Below are 24,451 nucleotides of genomic sequence, written 5' to 3' on the forward strand. Positions count from 1 at the left end.
GAAGAGTGGGGTATAGGGACTTTGATGGGCTGCGAGAGCTGGGGTATAGGGCTGTTGATTGGCTTGGAAGGCTGCGATATCGGAATTTTGATGGGCTGGGAAGGTTTGGGTATAGGGATTTTGATGGGCTGGGAAGGCTGGGGTATAGGGACTTTGATGGACTGCGAGGTCTGTGGTGTAGGGATTTTGATGGGCTGGGAAGGCTTGGGTATAGAGATTTTGATGGGCTGGGAAGCCTGAAATGTAGGGATTTTGATGGGCTAGGAGAGCTGCGGTAAAGGGATTTTGATGGGCTGGGAAGACTTGGGTAAAGGGATTTTGATGGGCTGGGAAGGCTGGGGTGTAGGGATTTTGATGGGCTGGGAAGGCTTGGATATAGGGATTTTGATGGGCTGGGAAGGCTGCGGTAAAGGGATTTTGATGGGTTGGGAAGGATGGGTATAGGGATTTTGATGTGCTGGGAAGGCTGGGATGTAGAGATTTTGATGGGCTGGGCAGGCTGCGGTTTTGATTGGCTGGGAAAGCTTTGAAATAGGAATTTTGATGGTCTGGGAAGGCTGCGGTAAAGGGATTTTTTGATGGGCTAGGCTGGGATGTAGGGATTTTGATGGGCTGGGAAGGCTAGGATATAGGGATTTTGATGGGCTGGGAAGGCTACGGTTTTTATGGGCTGGGAAGGCTTGGGTATGGGGATTTTTATGGGCTTGAAAGCCTGAGGTGTAGGGATTTTGATGGGCTGGGGAGGGGGGGGGGGAGGGGGCAGATGTATAGGGATTGTGATAGGCTGAGAAGGCTGCGATAAAGGGATTTTGATGGGCTGGGAAGGCTGGGGTATAGGAATTTTGATGGGCTGGGAAGCCTGGGGTATAGGGATTTTGATGGGCTCGGTAGGCATCGGAATAGGGATTTATATGGGCATTGAAGGCTTGGATATAGGAATTTTGATGGACTGAGAAGACTACGGTATAGGGATTTTGATGGGCTGGGAAGGCCACGGTATAGGGATTTTTATGGGCTGGGAAGGCTGGAGTGTAGGGATTTTGATGGGCTGGGAAGCCTGAGGTATGGAGATTTTGATGGGCTGGGAATGCTGTGGTAAAGGGATTTTTATGGGCTGGGAAGGATGGGTATAGGGATTTTGATGGTCTGGGAGGGCTGGAGTATAAGGGATTTTGATGGGCTGAGAGTACTACGGTATAGGGATTTTGATGGTCTGGGAGGGCTGGAGTATAAAGGATTTTGATGGGCTGGGAAGGCTGCGGTAAAGGGATTTTGATGGGCTGGGCAGGCTGCGGTTTTGAGTGGCTGGGAAGGCTTTGAAATAGGAATTTTGAACCTGCCTTTTTGGTGACATCTATAATGCCACTATTATGTTTGTGATATCCAGATTACAACTGAATTCCGAAATTCATGGCAAGATTTCATACGATGCAGCAGATGGCAATATCTTACCAAATGTTGATTAATATCAAGCTGTAAGATTGCAGTACATCTTAGTTAGGACAAACGTTAAAATTCATATATATATAGATAATATTTAGAATATGAAAAGTCGTATTTTGGCGAAGTTGAAAAAAGAGGTCAGCCACTTTTGTCTTTCTGTCCCGAGCCAAAAATGCAGTCTATATTGTAAGACACTGACCATGTATTCTATTTATTCTGCAACATTTATTGAAAATCAGATCATCCAAACTTTAATTTACTCCACGCAGAAATATAACTCCAAACTTCAACGGATAAAACAGCGATATATGCATTTTGTTTTAAAATCGGTAATTTCAACAGTTATTTATACTAAACGTAATTTAAAGTAAGTTCTTTCGAATTAGCGCACGTTATAAAATCCGTTTTCTGTCACTGCCGAATACAGAAAAAATATATGTGGCAGGTGCATTCCACAATGGCATCGCCAGTTGATGGACTTATATAGAGAATTCACGGTCAGTGTCTTAAAATATAACTGTATTTTTGGCGTGGGTAAGGAAAGACAAAAGTAGCAAGCTACCCCCCCCCCCTCTCTCTCTCTCCCCTCTCTCTCTCTCCCTCTCTCTCTCTCTCTCTCTCTCTCTCTCTCTCTCTCTCTCTCTGTCTCTCTGTCTCCTCCTATCTCTGTCTCTCTTTGACTCTCTGTTTGTCTGTCTGTCTGTCTGTTTTTGGAATATTACTACAACACAACCATCGGATTAATGATCCCGACGTCCACGAACTGTTTTGATGTGCTGGGAAGGCTGAAGTGTAGGGATTTTGATGGGCTGGGAAAGCTGGGGTATAGGGACTTTGATGGGCTGCGAGGGCTGGGGTGTAGGGATTTTGATGGGCTGGGAAGGCTTGGGTATAGAGATTTTGATGGGCTGGGAAGCCTGAGATGTAGGGATTTTGATGGGCTGGGAGAGCTGCGGTAAAGGGATTTTGATGGGCTGGGAAGGATGGGTATAGGGATTTTGATGTGCTGGGAAGGCTGGGGTGTAAAGATTTTGATGGGCTGGGCAGGCTGCGGTTTTGATTGACTGGGAAGGCTTTGAAATAGGAATTTTGATGGTCTGGGAAAGCTGCGGTAAAGGCTAGGATATAGGGATTTTGATGGGCTGGGAAGGCTACCGTTTTTATGGGCTGGGAAGGCTTGGGTATGGGGATTTTTATGGGCTTGAAAGCCTGAGGTGTAGGGATTTTGATGGGCTGGGGAGGGGGGGGGGGAGGGGGCAGATGTATAGGGATTGTGATAGGCTGGGAAGGCTGCGATAAAGGGATTTTGATGGGCTGGGAAGGCTGGGGTATAGGAATTTTGATGGGCTGGGAAGCCTGGGGTATAGGGATTTTGATGGGCTCGGTAGGCATCGGAATAGGGATTTATATGGGCAGGGAAGGCTTGGATATAGGAATTTTGATGGGATGAGAAGACTACAGTATAGGGATTTTGATTGGCTGGGAAGGCCACGGTATAGGGATTTTTATGGGCTGGGAAGGCTGGAGTATAGGGATTTTGATGGGCTGGGAAGCCTGAGGTATGGAGATTTTGATGGGCTGGGAAGGCTGCGGTAAAGGGATTTTGATGGGCTGGGAAGGATGGGTATAGGGATTTTGATGGGCTGGGAAGGCTGCGGTTTTGATTGGCTGGGAAGGCTTTGAAATAGGAATTTTGATGGTCTGGGAAGGCTGCGGTAAAGGGATTTTTTATGGGCTGGGAAGGCTGGGATGTAGGGATTTTGATGGGCTGGGAAGGCTAGGATATAGGGATTTTGATGGGCTGGGAAGGCTACGGTTTTTGATGGGCTGGGAAGGCTTGGGTATAGGGATTTTGATTGGTTGGGAAGGCTGCGGTTACAGGGATTTGGTTAGGCTTAAAAGCTTGAGGTGTTGGGATTTTGATGGGCTGTGAGGCGGGGTAAAGGGATTTTGTTGGGCTGGGAAGGCTTGGGTAAAGGGATTTTGATGGGTTGGGAAGGCTGGGATATAGGGACTTTGATGGGCTGTGAGGGCTGGGGTATAGGGATTTTGATGGGCTAGGAATCCTGGGGTATAGGGATTTTGATGGGCTGGACAGGCTGCGGTTTTGATTGGCTGGGAAGAATTGGATATAGGGATTTTGATGGTCTAGGAAGGCTGCGGTAAAGGGATTTTGATGGGCTGGGAAGCCTGAGGTGTAGGGATTTTGATGGACTGGGAGGGCGGGGTATTGGGATTGTGATGGGCTAGGAAGGCTGCGGTAAAGGGATTTTGATGGGCTGGGAAGACCAGGGTATAGGGACTTTGATGGGCTGGGAAGGCTGCGGTAAAGGAATCTTTATGGGCTTGGAAGGCTGGGATGTAGGGATTTTGATGGGCTGGGAAGGCTACGGTATAGGGACTTTGATGGGCTGGGAATGCTGCGGTATAGGGATTTTGATGCACTGGGAAGGCTTTGGTATAGGGATTTTGATGGGCTGGGAAGGCTTGGGTATAGGGATTTTGATTGGCTGGGAAATCTACGGTGTAGGGATTTTGATTGGCTTGAACATCTTCCAATAAATAAATTATAGGACAAGTATATGATTTTATACTAAAGTGCAATGGCATATTAACTACATATTTACGGGTATCACATTGCCCGATCGGATCTCACATGTCCCGAGCGAATCTCACATTGCCCGATCGGATCTAACATGTCCCGAGCGGATCTCACATGGCCCGAGCGGATCTCACATGGCCCGAGCGAATCTTACATGGCTCGAGCGGATCTAACATGGCCCGAGCGGATCTAACATGGCCCGAGCGGGTAATTAACCGTTGACGTTGCCTTTGGAAATAATATTCGGTTACTAGATCTAGTTTCGCAAGAATCATTGTGAGAACAAAGTCTTCATTAAAATTGTAACGTGCAATTTCCATAGGCTTTATCGAATATTTCGACTATGCTACGAATTGTAAGTATCCTACCTCTCCACAAACAGCTGTGACCCTACTCATGTCCAACATGACACATTGATACCTAATTACCCACTAAGATGATGGTCAGACTGTATTTCTAAGTGGTCAAGTGTCTCGGTGCGGTCCAGATACCAGCTGCTACATCACTGATTCATTAGTATGTCCAATTTCACTTATAAGGCCTTAAAATGTTTCGAGGGTCTTGAACTGATTAGTCTATATTGGGCACTCCAGCCGCAGTTCATCAATATACCATCTATCTTGATCAGTGGCACGGGAGCTCTGTAACGAGAAACAGATACTTATTTGTTCATAACAAATTAATTGATTTTCTCGCCATAAAGAGTATACGTGACAGTCAGAAAAAAAAACGAGTTATAATACTGTGCATAAAGTCACTGTTCGGAGTCAACGATATTTACATGAAAACGAAACTCATCATTTATCTTAAGGGAATGACATTTCTAATCTCGTTTATAATTACACGTGATGTTGGGAATATGTATAACAAGTGAAACCAAAAGAATTTACCAGGAAATGACATTATCAGAGTCTCTGTATATAACAGAGGATTGCATTGACATGTATTCCTACGTAAAGTAATTTTGAAATTAAAACAGTGGATAGACGAACGAAAACAATGGTTTCGTCAACAAACAGCATGTATACTGAAGCAAGCAAGCAAAAATACAACAGAGGACACTTCAACCTCCAGCAGCTTTCAGCTGCAGATAGGCTATTGACATTTGTAACCCACTATGTATACTTATCATGCATACCGCCAGAAACAAGCGTATACTGAATGAACAACCAAGATCACCTCTCTTCTTTTTTGTGACGAATAGTTGGTGATTCCTTTCTCCATGGTAACCAAACTTTGGTTAGCAATTCACAAAGCTTGGGGAATGTTTTCCAATCTTCTATGCCCCCTGATTGAAAAATCGAGGCCAATTTTTTGTTTTTTTGTTTGTTTGTTGGTCTGTAGTCAACTTTAACCTTGTTCATAACTATTGCATTGCAAGAGGTAGGGCTTTCGTTTGGCATGTGTGTTCCCTGTGTGAAGACCTTTCCGGAGATACCAAACTGTGTTTGACTATGTGATTTTGATATTGTTTCAACCGGTGGCATAGTGTTTCATACACACATCTTTTTTCCTGTTTTTTTGTTTGTTTTGTTTTTTGTTGCATTTAAGTTATAACAATAGCAACTGTCGTTGAAATACTTCATATCCTATATATATTCACTTCACATCGAGACGACAGGTCTTCTGCCAAATTGGTAAAATCGTGTCATCGTGAAAATATTGAAGTATTCAAAAATCAAATGTCACATTATGATATTAGTGTAATCTACATTACTTTTTTGATAATATATCTTTTCACCCAAGCGTCAGTGACAGTGGTATTTCAGACAAGACTGAAAGGATTATAGAATATAGAATACCGAGTGACTGAAATATCAAAAGTATGTACATAAGAGCTGACGATAATGAGAGTCTAAAACGAAAGCTAATGAAATGTCGTAATAGGGACATTTGCCACGTGACATATATTATCATCATTGATCCTACATCAATAAAATTGACTTCGACAAAGATGGTATCAGGGGACTGAAAAAATGGAAAAAAGCATAATTTTTCTACAAAAATGTGAAGAAAAATATAGAAAGGTGAAACCTGCGTTATGATACAAGCGTATTGTAACACACTTTGTTGTATACTGAAAAACGAAAATACACTTTATGTCATAGTTTTTTAAGTAATAGCAAAATTTTAACAAATCTTGGTAGATTGATTTGGTCTCTTTCATGAGTACGTAGCTCGAATAGTGTTATCAAGATTGGCCGAGTTTGATTTTTACAAGTCCCTGATTGGTCGGTTTAGAGTGAAAGTAGCAGAAAGCGGTGTTCGTCCACAGTATAAAACGGAACTTCCTTATAAACCATATAATTCATCACATATTTCACAGTCCACAGAGGAGTCTAAACGACAATTGATATCACAACAAAGAACAATTTAAAATAGCAAAACAAAACTCAACGACAAAAGTTGATAAGGAATTACACAAAGATATCACTGGATTTTATTATTAAAGTCAAAATACCATAACAACAACAGCGAAAAGGTGTCAAATTACCATAACAACAACAGCGGAAAGGTGTCAAAATACCCAAACAACTACATCGGTGTCAAAATACCATAACAACAACAGCGGCGTCAAAATACCATAACAACAACATCGGTGTCAAAATACCATAACAACAACATCAGTGTCAAAATACCATAACAACAACAGCGGCGTCAAAATACCATAACAACAACAGTGGAAAGGTGTCAAAATACCATAACAACAACAGCGGTGTCAAAATACCATAACAACTACATCAGTGTCAAAATACCATAACAACAACAGTGGAAAGGTGTCAAAATTCCATAACAACAACAGTGGAAAGGTGTCAAAATTCCATAACAACAACAGCGGTGTCAAAATACCTTAACAACAACAGTGGAAAGGTGTCAAAATTCCATAACAACAACAGCGGTGTCAAAATACCTTAACAACAACAGTGGAAAGGTGTCAAAATACCATAACAACAAAATCGGTGTCAAAATACCATAACAACTACATCGTTGTCAAAATACCATAACAACAACATCGGTGTCAAAATACCATAACAACAACAGTGGAAAGGTGTCAAAATACCATAACAACAACAGCGGTGTCAAAATACCATAACAACAACATCAGTGTCAAAATACCATAACAACTACATCGTTGTCAAAATACCATAACAACAACATCGGTGTCAAAATACCATAACAACAACAGTGGTAAGGTGTCAAAATTCCATAACAACAACAGCGGTGTCAAAATACCTTAACAACAACAGTGGAAAGGTGTCAAAATACCATAACAACTACATCGTTGTCAAAATACCATAACAACTACATCGGTGTCAAAATACCATAACAACAACAGCGGTGTCAAAATACCATAACAACAACAGTGGAAAGGTGTAAAAATTCCATAACAACAACAGTGGAAAGGTGTCAAAATACCATAACAACAACAGTGGAAAGGTGTCAAAATACCATAACAACAACAGCGGTGTCAAAATACCTTAACAACAACAGTGGAAAGGTGTCAAAATACCATAACAACAACAGCGGTGTCAAAATACCATAACAACAACATCAGTGTCAAAATACCATAACAACAAAATCGGTGTCAAAATACCATAACAACAACAGTGGAAAGGTGTCAAAATTCCATAACAACATCGGTGTCAAAATACCTTAACAACAACAGTGGAAAGGTGTCAAAATACCATAACAACAAAATCGGTGTCAAAATACCTTAACAACAAAATCGGTGTCAAAATACCATAACAACTACATCGTTGTCAAAATACCATAACAACTACATCGGTGTCAAAATACCATAACAACAACAGTGGAAAGGTGTAAAAATTCCATAACAACAACAGTGGAAAGGTGTCAAAATACCATAACAACAACAGTGGAAAGGTGTCAAAATACCATAACAACTACATCGTTGTCAAGATACCATAACAACTACATCGGTGTCAAAATACCATAACAACAACAGCGGTGTCAAAATACCATAACAACAACAGTGGAAAGGTGTAAAAATTCCATAACAACAACAGTTGAAAGGTGTCAAAATACCATAACAACAACAGTGGAAAGGTGTCAAAATACCATAACAACTACATCGTTGTCAAAATACCATAACAACAACGGCGGTAAGGTTTCAAAATACCATAACAACTACATCGGTGTCAAAATACCACAACAACAACATCAGTGTCAAAATTTAGTCCTTTACTGGAAAACTGTTTCACTACAATAGCTACAGAAGTGTATTGGTTTAGTCCTGCGGTGGAAATCTGTTTCACTACAATAGCTACAGAAGTGTATTGGTTTAGTCCTTTAGTGGAAATCTGTTTCACTACAATAGCTACAGAAGTGTATTGGTTTAGTCCTGGAGTGGAAATCTGTTTCACTACAATAGCTACAAAAGTGTATTGGTTTAGTCTTGGAGTGGAAATCTGTTTCGTTACAATAACTAGAGTTATTTTAGTCCTGGAGTGGAAATCTGTTTCGTCACAATAGCTACAGAAGTGTATTGGTTTAGTCCTGGAGTGCAAATCTGTTTCACTACAATAGCTACAGAAGTGTGTTCTTTTAGTCCTGCAGTGGAAATCTGTTTCACTACAATAGCTACAAAAGTGTATTGGTTTAGTCCTGCAGTGGAAATCTGTTTCACTACAATAGCTACAGTTGTTTTAGTTAGTGGAAATCTGTTTCGCTACAATAGCAACAGACGTGTATTGCTTTAGTCCTGGAATGGAAATCTGTTTCACTACGATAGCTACAGTTGTTTTAGTCCTGGAGTGGAAATCTGTTTCGCTACAAAAGCAACAGACGTGTATTGGTTTAGTCTTGGAGTGGACATCTGTTTCACTACAGTAGCTACAGAAGTGTGTTGTTTTAGTCCTGGAGTGGAAATCTTTTTCACTACAATAGCTACAGATGTGTATTGTTTTAGTCCTGGAGTGGATATCTGTTTCACTACAATAGCTACAGATGTGTATTGTTTTAGTCCTGCAGTGGATATTTGTTTCACTACAATAGCTACAGTGGTTTTAGTCCTGGAGTGGAAATCTGTTTCACTACAATAGCTCAAAAGTGTATTCCTTTAGTCTTGCAGTGGAAATCTGTTTCACTGAAATAGCTACAGAAGTGTGTTGGTTTAGTCCTGGAGTGGAAATCTTTTTCGCTACAATAGCTACAGAAGTGTATTGGTTTAGTCCTGGAGTGGAAATCTGTTTCACTACAATAGCTACAGTTGTTTTAGTCCTGGAGTGGCAATCTGTTTCACTACAATAGCTACAGAAGTGTATTGGTTTAGTCCTGAAGTGGAAATCTTTTTCGCTACAATAGCTACAGAAGTGTATTGCTTTAGTCGTGGAGTGGAAATCTGTTACGCTACAATACCTACAGAAGTGTATTGGTTTAGTCCTGGAGTGGAAATATGTTTCACTACAATAGCTACAGAAGTGTGTTGTTTTAGTCCTGTATTGGAAATCAGTTTCACTACAATAGCTACAGAAGTGTGTTGTTTTAGTCCTGAAGTGGAAATCTGTTTTACTACAATAGCTACAGTTGTTTTAGTCCTGGAGTGGAAATCTGTTTCGCTACAATAGCTACAGTTGTTTTAGTCCTGGAGTGGAAATCTGTTTCACTACAATAGCTACAGAAGTGTATTGGTTTAGTCCTGAAGTGGAAATCTGTTTCGCTGAAATAGCTACAAAAGTGTATTGGTTTAGTCCTGGAGTGGAAATCTGTTTCACTACAATAGCTACAGTTGTTTTAGTCCTGGAGTGGAAATCTGTTTCACTACAATAGCTACAGAAGTGTATTGGTTTAGTCCTGAAGTGGAAATCTGTTTCGCTGAAATAGCTACAGAAGTGTATTGGTTTAGTCCTGGAGTGGAAATCTGTTTCGCTACAATAGCTACAGAAGTGTATTGGTTTAGTCCCGGAATGGAAATCTGTTTCACTGCAATAGCTACAGAAGTGTATTGTTTTAGTGCAATAGTGGAAATCTGTTTCACTACCATAGCTACAGTTGTTTTAGTTCTGGAGTGGAAATCTGTTTCACTGCAATAGCGACAGAAGTGTATTGGTTTAGTCCTGGAGTGGAAATCTGTTTCGCTACAATAGCTAAAGAAGTGTATTGGTTTAGTCCTGGAGTGGAAATCTGTTTCTCTACAATAGCTACAGAAGTGTGTTGTTTTAGTCCTGGAGTGGAAATCTGTTTCTCTACAATAGCTACAGAAGTGTGTTGGTTTAGTCCTGGAGTGGAAATCTGTTTCTCTATAATAGCTAAAGAAATGTGTTGTTTTAGTCCTGGAGTGGAAATCTGTTTCACTACAATAGCTACAGAAGTGTATTGGTTTAGTCCTGGAGTGGAAATCTGTTTCACTACAATAGCTACAGAAGTGTATTGGTTTAGTCCTGGAGTGGAAATCTGTTTCACTACGATAGCTACAGTTGTTTTAGTCCTGGAGTAGAAATCTGTTTCACTACAATAGCTACAGAAGTGTATTGGTTTAGTCCTGGAGTGGAAATCTGTTTCACTACAATAGCTACAGAAGTGTGTTGGTTTAGTCCTGGAGTGGAAATCTGTTTCTCTACAATAGCTACAGAAGTGTGTTGTTTTAGTCCTGGAGTGGAAATCTGTTTCACTACAATAGCTACAGAAGTGTGTTGGTTTAGTCCTGGAGTGGAAATCTGTTTCACTACAATAGCTACAGAAGTATATTGGTTTAGTCGTGGAGTGGAACTCTGTTCCGCTACAATAGCTACAGAAGTATATTGGTTTAGTCCTGGAGTGGGAATCTGTTTCGCTACAATAGCTAGAGTTGTTTTAGTCCTGGAGTGGAAATCTGTTTCACTACAATAGCTACAGAAGTGTGTTGGTTTAGTCCTGGAGTGGAAATCTGTTTCACTACAATAGCTACAGTTGTTTTAGTCTTGGAGTGGAAATCAGTTTCACTACAATAACTACAGAAGTGTGTTGTTTTAGCCCTGGAGTGGAAATCTGTTTCACTACAATAGCTACAGAAGTGTATTGGTTTAGTCCTGGAGTGGAAATCTGTTTCACTACAATAGCTACAGAAGTGTATTGGTTTAGTCCTGAAGTGGAAATCTGTTTCTCTGAAATAGCTACAGAAGTGTATTGGTTTAGTCATGGAGTGGAAATCTGTTTCACTACGATAGCTACAGTTGTTTTAGTCCTGGAGTAGAAATCTGTTTCACTACAATAGCTACAGTTGTTTTAGTCCTGCTACAGTTGTTTTAGTCCTGAATTGGAAATCTGTTTTGCTACAATAGCTACAGAAGTGTGTTGGTTTAGTCCTGGAGTGGAAATCTGTTTCACTACAATAGCTACAGAAGTGTGTTGGTTTAGTGCTGGAGTGGAAATCTGTTTCGCTACAATAGCTACAGAAGTGTATTGGTTTAGTCCTGGAGTGGAAATCTGTTTCTCTACAATAGCTACAGAAGTGTGTTGTTTTAGTCCTGAAGTGGAAATCTGTTTCGCTACAATAGCGACAGAAGTTTATGGGTTTAGTCCTGAAGTGGAAATCTGTTTCACTACAATAGCTACAGAAGTGTATTGGTTTAGTCCTGGTGTGGACATCTGTTTCACTACAATAGCTACAGAAGTGTATTGGTTTAGTCCTGGAGTGGGAATCTGTTTCACTACAATAGCTACAGTTGTTTTAGTCCTGGAGTGGAAATCTGTTTCACTACAATAGCTACAGAAGTGTATTGGTTTAGTTCCGGAATGGAAATCTGTTTCACTACAATAGCTACAGAAGTGTGTTGTTTTAGTCCTGTATTGGAAATCTGTTTCTCTACAACAGCTACAGAAGAGTATTGTTGTAGTCCAATAGTGGAAATCTGTTTCACTACCATAGCTACAGTTGTTTTAGTCCTGGAGTGGAAATCTGTTTCACTACAATAGCTACAGAAGTGTATTGGTTTAGTCCTGCAGTGGAAATCTGTTTCATTGGAATAGGTACAGTTAGTTTAGTCCTGGAGTGGAAATATGTTTCGCTACAATAGCTAAAGAAGTGTGTTGTTTTTTAGAAATCTGTTTCTACAATAGCTACAGAAGTGTGTTGGAAATCTGTTTCGCTACAATAGCGACAGAAGTGTATTGGTTTAGTCCCGGAATGGAATTCTGTTTCACTGCAATAGCTACAGAAGTGTATTGTTTTAGTGCAATAGTGGAAATCTGTTTCACTACCATAGCTACAGTTGTTTTAGTTCTGGAGTGGAAATCTGTTTCACTACAATAGCTACAGTGTTTTAGTCCTGGAGTGGAAATATGTTTCACTACAATAGCTACAGAATTGTGTTGTTTTAGTCTTGTATTGGAAATCTGTTTCGCTATAATAGCTACAGAAGTGTATTGTTTTAGTCCAATAGTGGAAATCTGTTTCACTATCATAGCTACAGTTGTTTTAGTTCTGGAGTGGAAATCTGTTTCACTACAATAGCGACAGAAGTTTATGGGTTCAGTCCTGGAGTGAAAATCTGTTTCACTACAAATGCTACAGAACTGTATTGGTTTAGTCCTGGTGTGGACATCTGTTTCGCTACAATAGCTACAGAAGTGTGTTGTTTTAGTCCTGGAGTGGAAATCTCTTTCACTACAATAGCAACAGAAGTGTGTTGGTTTAGTCCTGGAGTGGAAATCTGTTTCGCTACATTAGCTACAGAAGTGTATTGGTTTAGTCCTGAAGTGGAAATATGTTCCGCTACAATAGCTACAGAAGTGTATTGGTTTAGTCCTGGAGTGGCAACCTGTTTCACTACAATAGCTACAGAAGTGTGTGTTTGTTGAAATCTGTTTAGTCAATAGCTGTTTTAGTGGAAATCTGTTTCACTACAATAGCTACAGAAGTGTGTTGGTTTAGTCCTGGAGTGGAAATCTGTTTCTCTACAATAGCTACAGAAGTGTGTTGTTTTAGTCCTGAAGTGGAAATCTGTTTCACTACAATAGCTACAGAAGTGTGTTGGTTTAGTCCTAGAGTGGAAATCTGTTTTACTACAATAGCTACAGAAGTGTGTTGGTTTAGTCCTGGAGTGGAAATCTGTTTCACTACAATAGCTACAGAAGTGTGTTGTTTTAGTCCTGGAGTGGAAATCTGTTTCGCTACAATAGCTACAGAAGTGCATTGGTTTAGTCGTGGAGTGGAAATCTGTTCCGTTACAATAGCTACAGCAGTGTATTGGTTTAGTCCTGGAGTGGAAATCTGTTTCACTACAATAGCTACAGTTGTTTTAGTCCTGGAGTGGAAATCTGTTTCACTACAATAGCTACAGAAGTGTATTGGTTTAGTCCTGGAGTGGAAATCTGTTTCACTACAATAGCTACAGAAGTGTATTGGTTTAGTCCTGGAGTGGAAATCTGTTTCACTACAATAGCTACAGAATTGTGTTCTTTTAGTCCAGGAGTGGAAATCTTGTTCAGTACAATAGCTACAGAAGTGTGTTGGTTTAGTCCTGGAGTGGAAATCTGTTTCACTACAATAGCTACAGAAGTGTGTTGTTTTAGTCCTGGAGTGGAAATCTGTTTCACTACAATAGCTACAGAAGTGTGTTGGTTTAGTCCTGGAGTGGAAATCTGTTTCACTACAATAGCTACAGAAGTGTGTTGTTTTAGTCCTGGAGTGGAAATCTGTTTCACTACAATAGCTACAGAAGTGTATTGGTTTAGTCCCGGAATGGAAATCTGTTTCACTACAATAGCTACAGAAGTGTGTTGTTTTAGTCCTGTATTGGAAATCTGTTTCACTACAATAGCTACAGAAGTGGTAATTGTTTCACTACAATAGTCAGAATAGTGAGTGGAAATCTGTTTCACTTCAATAGCTATAGAAGTGTATTGGTTTAGTCCTGGAGTGGAAATCTGTTTCACTACAATAGCTACAGAAGTGTGTTGTTTTAGTCCTGGAGTGGAAATCTGTTTCACTACAATAGCTACAGAAGTGTGTTGGTTTAGTCCTGGAGTGGAAATCTGTTTCACTACAATAGCTAAAGTTATTTTAGTCCTGGAGTGGAAATCTGTTTCACTACAATAGCTACAGAAGTGTGTTAGTTTAGTCCTGGAGTGGAAAGCTACAATAGCTACAGAAGTGTGTTGGTTTAGTCCTGGAGTGGAAATCTGTTTCGCTACAATAGCTACAGAAGTGTATTGGTTTAGTCCTGTAGTGGAAATCTGTTTCGCTACAATAGCTACAGAAGTGTGTTGTTTTAGTCCTGGAGTGGAAATCTGTTTCACTACAATAGCTACAGAAGTGTGTTGTTTTAGTCCTGGAGTGGAAATCTGTTTCACTACAATAGCTACAGTTATTTTAGTCCAGGAGTGGAAATCTGTTTCGTTACAATAGCAACAGACGTGTATTGGTTTAGTCTTGGAGTGGAAATCTGTTTCACTACAATAGCTACAGAAGTGTGTTGTTTTAGTCCTGGAGTGGAAATCTGTTTCACTACAATAGCTACAGAAGTGTGTTGTTTTAGTCCTGGAGTGGAAATCTGTTTCACTACAATAGCTACAGACGTGTATTGGTTTAGTCCTGGAGTGGAAATCTGTTTCTCTACAATAGCTACAGAAGTGTGTTGTTTTAGTCCTGGAGTGGAAATCTGTCTCACTACAATAGCTACAGAAGTGTGATGGTTTAGTCCTGGAGTGGAAATCTGTTTCGCTACAATAGCTACAGCAGTGTATTGGTTTAGTCCTGTAGTGGAAATCTGTTCCGCTACAATAGCTACAATTGTTTTAGTCCTGGAGTGGAAATCTGTTTCACTACAATAGCTACAAAAGTGCATTGGTTTAGTCGTGGAGTGGAAATCTGTTCCGTTACAATAGCTACAGCAGTGTATTTGTTTAGTCCTGGAGTGGAAATCTGTTTCACTACAATAGCTACAGAAGTGTATTGGTTTAGTCCTGGAGTGGAAATCTGTTTTGCTACAATAGCAACAGACGTATATTCGTTAATCCTGGAGTGGAAATCTGTTTCGCTATAATAGCAACAGATGTGTATTGCTTTAGTACTGGAGTGGAAATCTGTTTCACTTTAATAGCTACATAAGTGTATTGATTTAGTCCTGGAGTGGAAATCTGTTTCACTACAATAGCTACAGAAGTGTATTGGTTTAGTCCTGCAGTGGAAATCTTATTCAGTACAATAGCTACAGTTGTTTTAGTCCTGGAGTGGAAATCTGTTTCGCTACAATAGCTAAAGTTATTTTAGTCCTGGAGTGGAAATCTGTTTCACTACAATAGCTACAGAAGTGTGTTAGTTTAGTCCTGGAGTGGAAATCTGTTTCACTACAATAGCTACAGTTGTTTTAGTCCTGGAGTGGAAATCTGTTTCACTACAATAGCTACAGAAGTGTATTGGTTTAGTCCTGGAGTGGAAATCTGTTTCACTACAATAGCTACAGAAGTGTATTGATTTAGTCCTGGAGTGGAAATCTGTTTCACTACAATAGCTACAGAAGTGTGTTGTTTTAGTCCTGGATTGGAAATCTGTTTCACTACAATAGCTACAGAAGTGTATTGGTTTAGTCCTTGAGTGGAAATCTGTTTCACTACAATAGCTACAGTTATTTTAGTCCTGGAGTGGAAATGTGTTTCTCTACAATAGCAACAGACGTGTATTGGTTAATCCTGGAGTGGAAATCTGTTTCGCTACAATAGCAACAGACGTGTATTGCTTTAGTCCTGGAGAGTAAATCTTTTCCACAACAATAGCTACAGAATTGTGTTCTTTTAGTCCATTAGTGGAATTCTGTTTTACTACAATAGCTACAGAAGTGTATTGGTTGAGTCCTACAGTGGAAATCTTATTCAGTACAATAGCTACAGAAGTGTGTTGGTTTAGTCCTGGAGTGGAAATCTGTTTCACTTCAATAGCTACAGTTATTTTACTCCTGGAGTGGAAATTTGTTTCGCTACAATAGCAACAGACGTGTATTGGTTTAGTACTGGAGTGGAAATCTGTTTCACTACAATAGCTACAGTTGTTTTAGTCCTGGAGTGGAAATCTGTTTCACTACAATAGCTACAGTTGTTTTAGTCCTGGAGTGGAAATCTGTTTCGCTACAATAGCAACAGACGTGTATTGGTTAATCCTGGAGTGGAAATATGTTTCGCTACAATAGCAACAAATGTGTATTGCTTTAGTCCTGGAGAGTAAATCTGTTCCACAACAATAGCTACAGAAGTGTGATGGTTTAGTCCTGGAATGGAAATCTGTTTCACTACAATAGCTACAGAAGTGTGTTGTTTTAGTCCTAGATTGGAAATCTGTTTCACTACAATAACTACAGTTATTTTAGTCCTGGAGTGGAAATTTGTTTCGCTACAATAGCAACAGACGTGTATTGGTTTAGTACTGGAGTGGAAATCTGTTTCACTACAATAGCTACAGAAGTGTGTTGTTTTAGTCCTGGAGTGGAAATCTGTTTCACTACAATAGCTACAGTTGTTTTAGTGCTGGAGTGGTAATCTGTTTCACTACAATAGCTACAGAAGTGTGTTGTTTTAGTCCTGGAGTGGAAATCTGTTTCACTACAATAGCTACAGTTGTTTTAGTCCTGGAGTGGAAATCTGTTTCACTACAATAGCTAAAGACGTGTATTGGTTTAGTCCTGGAGTGGAAATCTGTTGCACTACAATAGTTACAGACGTGTGTTGTTTTAGTCCTGGAGTGGAAATCTGTCTTACTACAATAGCTACAGAAGTGTGATGGTTTAGACCTGGAGTGGAAATCTGTTTCGCTACAATAGCTATAGAAGTGTAATGGTTTAGTCCTGGATTGGAAATATGTTTCACTACAATAACTACAGTTATTTTAGTCCTGGAGTGGAAATCTGTTTCACTACAATAGCTACAGAAGTGTGTAGTTTTAGTCCTGGATTGGAAATCTGTTTCACTACAATAGCTACAGTTATTTTAGTCCTGGAGTGGAAATCTGTTTCGCTACAATAGCAACAGACGTGTATTGGTTTAGTCCTGGAATGGAAATATGTTTCACTTCAATAGCTACAGTTATTTTAGTCCTGGAGTGGAAATCTGTTTCGCTACAATAGCAACAGATGTGTATTGCTTTAGTCCTGGAGAGTAAATCTGTTCCACAACAATAGCTACAGAATTGTGTTCTTTTAGTCCAGGAGTGGAATTCTGTTTTACTACAATAGCTACAGAAGTGTGTTGGTTTAGTCCTGCAGTGGAAATCTTATTCAGTACAATAGCTACAGAAGTGTATTGTTTTAGTCCTGGAGTGGAAATCTGTTTCCCTACAATAGCTACAGAAGTGTGTTGGTTTAGTCCTGGAGTGGAAATCTGTTTCGCTACAATAGCTACAGAAGTGTGTTGGTTTAGTCCTGGAGTGGAAATCTGTTTCACTACAATAGCTACAGTTATTTTAGTCCTTGAGTGGAAATCTGTTTCGCTACAATAGCAACAGAAGTGTATTGGTTTAGTACTGGAGTGGAAATCTGTTTCACTTCAATAGCTAAAGAAGTGTATTGATTTAGTCCTGGAGTGGAAATCTGTTTCACTACAATAGCTACAGAAGTGTGTTGTTTTAGTCCTGGAGTGGAAATCTGTTTTACTACAATAGCTACATAAGTGTATTGGTTTAGTCCTGGAACGTAAATCTGTTTCACTACAATAGCTACAGAAGTGTATTGGTTTAGTCCTGGAGTGGAAATCTGTTTCACTACCATAGCTACAGAAGTGTGTTGTTTTAGTCCTGTAATGGAAATCTGTTTCGCTACAATAGCTACAGAAGTGTATTGTTTTAGTCCTATAGTGGAAATCTGTTTCACTAAAATAGCCACAGAAGTGTGTTGGTTTAGTCCTTGAGTGGAAATCTGTTTCACTACAATGGCTACAGTTATTTTAGTCCTGGAGTGGAAATCTGTTTCGCTACAATAGCAACAGACGTGTATTGGTTTAGTACTGGAGTGGAAATCTGTTTCACTACAATAGCTACAGAAGTGTGATGGTTTAGTCCTGGAGTGGAAATCTGTTCCGCTACAATAGCTGCAGAAGTGTGTTGTTTTAGTCCTGGATTGGAAATCTGTTTCACTACAATAGCTACAGAAGTGTATTGGTTTAGTCCTTGAGTGGAAATCTGTTTCACTACAATAGATACAGAAGTGTGTTGGTTTAGTCCTGGAGTGGAAATCTGTTTCGCTACAATAGCTACAGAAGTGTATTGGTTTAGTCCTGGAGCGGAAATCTGTTTCGCTACAATAGCTACAGGAGTGTATTGGTTTTGTCGCGGAGTGGAAATCTGTCTCACTACAATAGCTACAGAAGTGTGTTGTTTTAGTCCTGGAGTGGAAATCTGTTTCACTACAATAGCTACAGAAGTGTGTTGTTTTAGTCCTGGAGTGGAAATCTGTTTCACTACAATAGCTACAGAAGTGTGTTGGTTTAGTCCTGGAGTGGAAATCTTTTTCGCTACAATAGCTACAGAAGTGTGTTGGTTTAGTCCTGGAGTGGAAATCTGTTTCACTACAATAGCTACTGAAGTGTATTGGTTTAGTCCTTGAGTGGAAATCTGTTTCACTACAATAGCTACAGTTATTTTAGTCCTGGAGTGGAAATTTGTTTCGCTACAATAGCATCAGACGTGTATTGGTTTAGTCCTGGAGTGGAAATATGTTTTGCTACAATAGCAACAGATGTGTATTGCGTTAGTCCTGGAGAGTAAATCTGTTCCACAACAATAGCTACAGAATTGAGTTCTTTTAGTGCAGGAGTGGAAATCTGTTTTACTACAATAGCTATAGAAGTGTATTGGTTTAGTCCTGCAGTGGAAATCTTATTCAGTACAATAGCTACAGAAGTGTATTGTTTTAGTACTGGAGTGGAAATCTGTTTCCCCACAATAGCTACAGAAGTGTGTTGTTTTAGTCCTGGATTGGAAATCTGTTTCACTACAATAGCTACAGAAGTGTATTGGTTTAGTCCTGGAGTTGAAATCTATTTCACTTCAATAGCTACAGTTATTTTAGTCCTGGAGTGGAAATCTGTTTCGCTACAATAGCAACAGATGTGTATTGCGTTAGTCCTGGAGAGTAAATCTGTTCCACAACAATAGCTACAGAATTGTGTTCTTTTAGTCCAGGAGTGGAAATCTGTTTTACTACAATAGCTATAGAAGTGTATTGGTTTAGTCCTGCAGTGGAAATCTTATTCAGTACAATAGCTACAGAAGTGTATTGTTTTAGTACTGGAGTGGAAATCTGTTTCCATACAATAGCTACAGAAGTGTGTTGGTTTTGTCCTGAAGTGGAAATCTGTTTCGCTGAAATAGCTACAGAAGTGTATTTGTTTAGTCCCGGAGTTGAAATCTGTTTCACTACAATAGCTACAGAAGTGTATTTGTTTAGTCCCGGAGTTGAAATCTGTTTCACTACAATAGCTACAGTTATTTTATTCCTGGAGTGTTAATCTGTTTCCCTACAATAGCAACAGAAGTGTATTTGTTTAGTCCCGGAGTTGAAATCTGTTTCACTACAATAGCTACAGAAGTGTGTTGGTTTAGTCCTGGAGTTGAAATCTGTTTCACTACAATAGCTACAGAAGTGTGATGGTTTAGTCCTGGAGTGGAAATCTGTTTCGCTACAATAGCAACAGATGTGTATCGGTTTAGTCCTGGAATGGAATTCTGCTTTACTTCAATAGCTACAGCAGTGTATTGTTTTAGTCCTGGAGTGGAAATCTGTTTCACTACAATAGCTACAGTTATTTTATTCCTGGAGTGTTAATCTGTTTCCCTACAATAGCAACAGAAGTGTATTGGTTTAGTCTTGGAATGGAAATCTGTTTCACTAAAATAGCTACAGAAGTGTATTGGTTTAGTCCCAGAGTGGAAATCTGTTTCACTACAATAGCAACAGACGTGTATTGGTTTAGTCCTGGAGTGGAAATCTGTTTCACTACAATAGATACAGAAGTGTGTTGTTTTAGTCCTGGAGTGGAAATCTGTTTCGCTTCAATAACTACAGTTATTTTAGTCGTGGATTGGAAATCTGTTTCACTACAATAGTTACAGAAGTGTATTGGTTTAGTACTGGAGTGGGAATCTTTTTCACTGCAATAGCTACAGAAGTGTATCGGTGCTGCTAGAGTTCACTGGGTTGGTAAGGATATTTTTCCTGATAATTCCTCATTATATCTCGGAAGATTTTCTTCGAGTAGGTTATGTCAATAGAAATAAGTTCTCATAACACAACCACTACATGGTCACCTCCATCAGGCAAATGACCAGTGTGGAGCATACTAGCGCTGGCGTTACTCAAATTTTCTAGTTGCGATACAAGAACGTCTATTCTAAGTACATCATGTCATAAAATGATGACCGATACCAACATACTTCCTTACATTTCATTCCGGCCACTCTATGATATCAACGCCTTGATATTGTCGTTAGGTCTGAATCACTTTTGTCCGTTTTACCATTTAGGATCATTTAAAGTTCTTCTAGGCGTTCTGTCAATCTTTTCAACGATGTGCATATTCTATATGTTGTTTTACTAGTGTATACATACCGTGGCCGGATCAGCCCTGTTACGACCACATACGATAAATCTACTAAAACAGCGCTACATGATAACGACTACAGTGATAAGACACTTCCTCTCACGCTTAATCAGCACCACACCTGATCAGAAAACTGTCATATTCATTAATTATAAAGGCACGCCATTTTCAGGTGTAGTGATATCAGCATCGAAATCTAAAATGTCTTCATATCCATCGGATTGTTGTACATTCGAAAACAACCGAGGCGTTACTTCCGGTTTGACCCAAATGTCTAACGAATCTTGTATTACGGTTTTTTCATTTTAAAAGCTTAAAGTTTTAATTACGACGATCTGTAAGTGTAATGGTGTATTAAGCGTGAAGAATATGGCGTAATATTAAAGACGCAAATCACGTTATCATTGGTCTTATACAGGTGTCTATTGAGTGACAATCATCCACGTCTGGTGTCTTATCATACGATTGTCGTATCAGTTTCAGATAGGCGATTGATACAACGCCACGTAGCCTATCTATTACCTGCTGGGTAGATTCGGAATTGGTGTTTTCAAAAGAGTTTATTCAATATGTATAACAATATCAAAAAACAAAAAAATAAAAACAGAAATTATAGAAATCAATCGATATACTGATTCTTTATTATAGAACGGAGTTTCTTTGTTTGATAGGAAGCTGGATCTGCTCGTTAGTTTGCCTGCTGGTTCCATTGTTTCATAGATAGTTGTTATTCGAGAACATGACATTACTATTTGGATTGACCAAGGCGACAAACCTTAGGCACAGCAGTGTCTACCACTTGTTATCTCGAATATTGTACAAAAGATAGTGGAAAGTTGATAGCACCTTTAAAGCCCCAATATACGTAAAAATCACTATAAAAAACAAACTTTATCTTATTTTCCCCGTAATATATGTAACAAAACAGATACTTTCCTTTAATTAAAGAAAATAAAACTGTTTTCAATTTAAATAAAAATTGAAAAAATCGGAAAATAAACAATGTGGGACCCACAATAATTCATACATTACCGCTCGTAGCGATGACATTGCGCATGCGCATATTCCGCGTGTGTAAACATTGACAGACACAGTACAGACGTTCACCAGTCGCTTCCTTTTTTTCCAATCATACATCAGGCCAATTCTGAATTCTTACGTTATAATTGTGCGTCGTATCGTTTCTAAACTAATTATTCCTTCTAATAATTTCCCAAAAACTGAATGTTTATCACAGGAATACCTCAAGTCTTCGCAAACAATGTTTGTAAACAAAAACTCACTGTAGACATATCTGCATGTGCTTCCTCTAGAAGTAGAAACCTTAACTCTCGCGAGATCAAGTCATGAACTTTCCGACGTGGTTCGGCAACAATCGTAATTTCGATGGCGGCGTGTTTAAAATGGGTGTGTTTACAAATAGCGAGTTTCAACTGCTCATATATCAATACTTTATGCACAAAGTCATGGTAACTATTGTTTGAATAACTTAATTTTAACTACATCTTAGAGAATATCTCAATAATTATGTGTGATTCTACACTAAATTTTTGGTGAATGTTACGTATATTGGGGCTTTAATACAACTGAGTTAGATACTAAGTTGATTTAAACTACGTCATACTGCTGTTCCATCCTTCTAGGACCCGTCAGTGATGCTACATCATACTATTGTTCCATCCTTCTAGGACTCGTCAGTGATGCTAAATCATACTGCTGTTGCATCCTTCTAGGACCCGTCATTGATGCTACATCATACTGCTGTTGCATCCTTCTAGGACCCGTCATTGATGCTACATCATACTGCTGTTCCATCCTTCTAGGACCCGTCATTGATGCTACATCATACTGCTGTTCCATCCTTCTAGGACTCGTCAGTGATGCTAAATCATACAGATGTTCCATCCTTCTCGGACTCGTCAGTGATGCTACATCATACAGCTGCTCCATCCTTCCAGGACTCATCAGTGTCGTAGTATTTGTAAATCTCACATTTTTAAAACAACGCCAGGTACATGTGTATATTCAGTTTGAAGTATATTGGATACAACTGACACGCGGAAGAGAAAACCATGTCATATCTATGATGAAAAAAATGATACCTGCAAGGTATGGGACAAGAGCGTCCGTACACAAATCCACAAAACGCCATAATAATGACTGAAGGCAAGAGTGATATATTTCAAATACTATCAAGTCAGCGAAAAATGTCATCTAGGTCAGGATAAATAATGTTATTGATTTGTTTGAAAAATAAAATACTTTAAGTAGGAAATCTGAACAAAATACTACCGGTTGAATGATGACCGCATGAGTAATGAATGATTATATTAAAGCTTAAGGTGATGTTATCACAGCGATGCCATTGATAGGTGCCTTAATAGCAGGTAAGTGTTTGATAGTCCTATCAATCATCCATCATACTAATTATAGGCCTAGAAGCTTACTGGGGACTGCCAACTCGCCAAGTCATAATCCGATGGAGATATATCCCTGATCGATGTTACTAGACAAGGGACCTGGTACGTGTACAGGTAACACACATACAAATACCTTTGATTATTGACTGATACGTTCTCTTCTGCATGTAACATATTCTAGATTTACCTTAAACCGTCAAAAAAGCCCCAAAAAAACATGTAATTATATAAATCTAAAAATTAAACAAAGGATTATCTTATAACAGATAACTAAGCATAACAGCTTGCGTGACGTCATTGACAACGCCATTTTAAGTCTTTCAAAATTCATACATGATTAGACTCGCCAAATTCCAAGCGGACGGAGAGGCTGCAAGAGCATAGGCGTGACAGGTGGTTTGTTTACAGTGTTAGTTGGAAAGAGTGTTGTTGGATTAAAAGCAGTAGCTATTTGTGCAACTTGACTAGCGACTTCGCTGACTCTGATACAACAGAGAATGTTCTTTGATTGTCATCCGAGTCTCTAGTCAGAAAATCATCTTCGGCATCAAATCCAAAGACACTACCGAGATTGAACTTTATCATTAAATTCATGCTCAATTCGTGCTTACCTTCTAATTTGTAATTAAACTCGAGCTTACATTCTAATTCATCATTAAACGCGTGCTTACCTTCTAATTTATCAGTAAACTAGTGCTTAAATCGTGCTTACCTTCTAATTTATCATTGAACCCGTGCTAACCTATTTTTTCAGTAAACTCGTGCTTACATTCTAATTTATCATTAAATTCGTGATAAACTCGTGCTCACATTCTAATTTATCAGTAAACTCTTGTTCACGTTCTAATTTATCATTAAATTCGTGATAAACTCGTGCTCACATTCTAATTTATCAGTAAACTCGTGCTCACATTCTAATTTATCAGTAAACTCGTGTTTAACTTCTTATTTATCATTAAACTCGTGCTCAATTCGTGCTTTCCTTCTAATCAAACTCGTGATTTCCTTCTACTTTATCATTTAAATCGGGATTAACTCGTGCTCACCTTCTGATTTATCAGTAAACTCGTGTTTACCTTCTAATTAATAATGAAATTCGTACTTACCTTTTTATTATTTATCATTAAATTCGTTCTTATCTGCTATTTTATCACTTAATCATGCTTACCTTATTTCTCATTCAATTCGTGTTCATCTTCCTATTAAGAATTGTACCCTTTCTAGCCTTCCCATCTACCACTTTGCTTTCGCTGGATTTAATTTGATGAATGCCCTGCTGAAGTGTTATTATTGAATCTGTCATTAGACGTTGCAAGTAGTATGATGTGCTGGAGGACAGCTATCATGAATTTCGGACCAATGCTTTTAGGTCTCGTGTTTTTGCTTTACAAAACAATAATATCAGTGAAATTGATAAAATTTCTCCGAAAACGACTTTATTGGACACAAAATTTAATCAAAG

At 39.1% G+C, this 24,451-nt stretch overlaps 2 protein-coding genes and 1 pseudogene across 2 annotated transcripts; all 3 read right to left on the reverse strand.

Annotated features, from left to right (window-relative positions):
• Positions 1-260: 260 nt before the first annotated feature.
• On the reverse strand, positions 261-2,835 carry LOC132556085 (uncharacterized). The gene is made up of 2 exons (XM_060220474.1): positions 2,177-2,835; positions 261-1,314 (listed from the first exon to the last, which is right to left on the reverse strand). The coding sequence occupies exons 1-2, from the start codon at positions 2,833-2,835 to the stop codon at positions 261-263; spliced, it is 1,713 nt and encodes a 570-aa protein (XP_060076457.1).
• Positions 2,836-3,591: 756 nt separating this feature from the next.
• LOC132556086 (uncharacterized) lies at positions 3,592-4,053 on the reverse strand. Its single transcript, XM_060220475.1, has one exon. It carries the CDS (start codon positions 4,051-4,053, stop codon positions 3,592-3,594), a length of 462 nt encoding a protein of 153 aa, XP_060076458.1.
• Positions 4,054-6,005: 1,952 nt separating this feature from the next.
• Positions 6,006-24,451, reverse strand: part of LOC132556087 (uncharacterized) — a 42,875-nt pseudogene continuing 24,429 nt past the window's right edge.

The sequence above is a fragment of the Ylistrum balloti genome, unplaced genomic scaffold (assembly GCF_031769215.1).
Source record: "Ylistrum balloti isolate Yb309-2 unplaced genomic scaffold, AGI_CSIRO_Ybal_v1 Utg370544, whole genome shotgun sequence".
NCBI lineage: Eukaryota > Metazoa > Mollusca > Bivalvia > Pectinida > Pectinidae > Ylistrum > Ylistrum balloti.

Excerpts from the sequence above, each read along its gene's own strand:
- LOC132556085 (XM_060220474.1), bottom strand. The coding sequence starts at position 2,835 with ATGCCTACCGAGCCCATCAAAATCCCTATACCCCAGGCTTCCCAGCCC. Across the intron at positions 1,315-2,176 it reads TCGGGATCATTAATCCGATG|CCTTCCCAGCCACTCAAAAC; the intron begins GTTGTGTTGTAG and ends CCTATTTCAAAG.
- LOC132556086 (XM_060220475.1), bottom strand. The coding sequence starts at position 4,053 with ATGCCATTGCACTTTAGTATAAAATCATATACTTGTCCTATAATTTAT.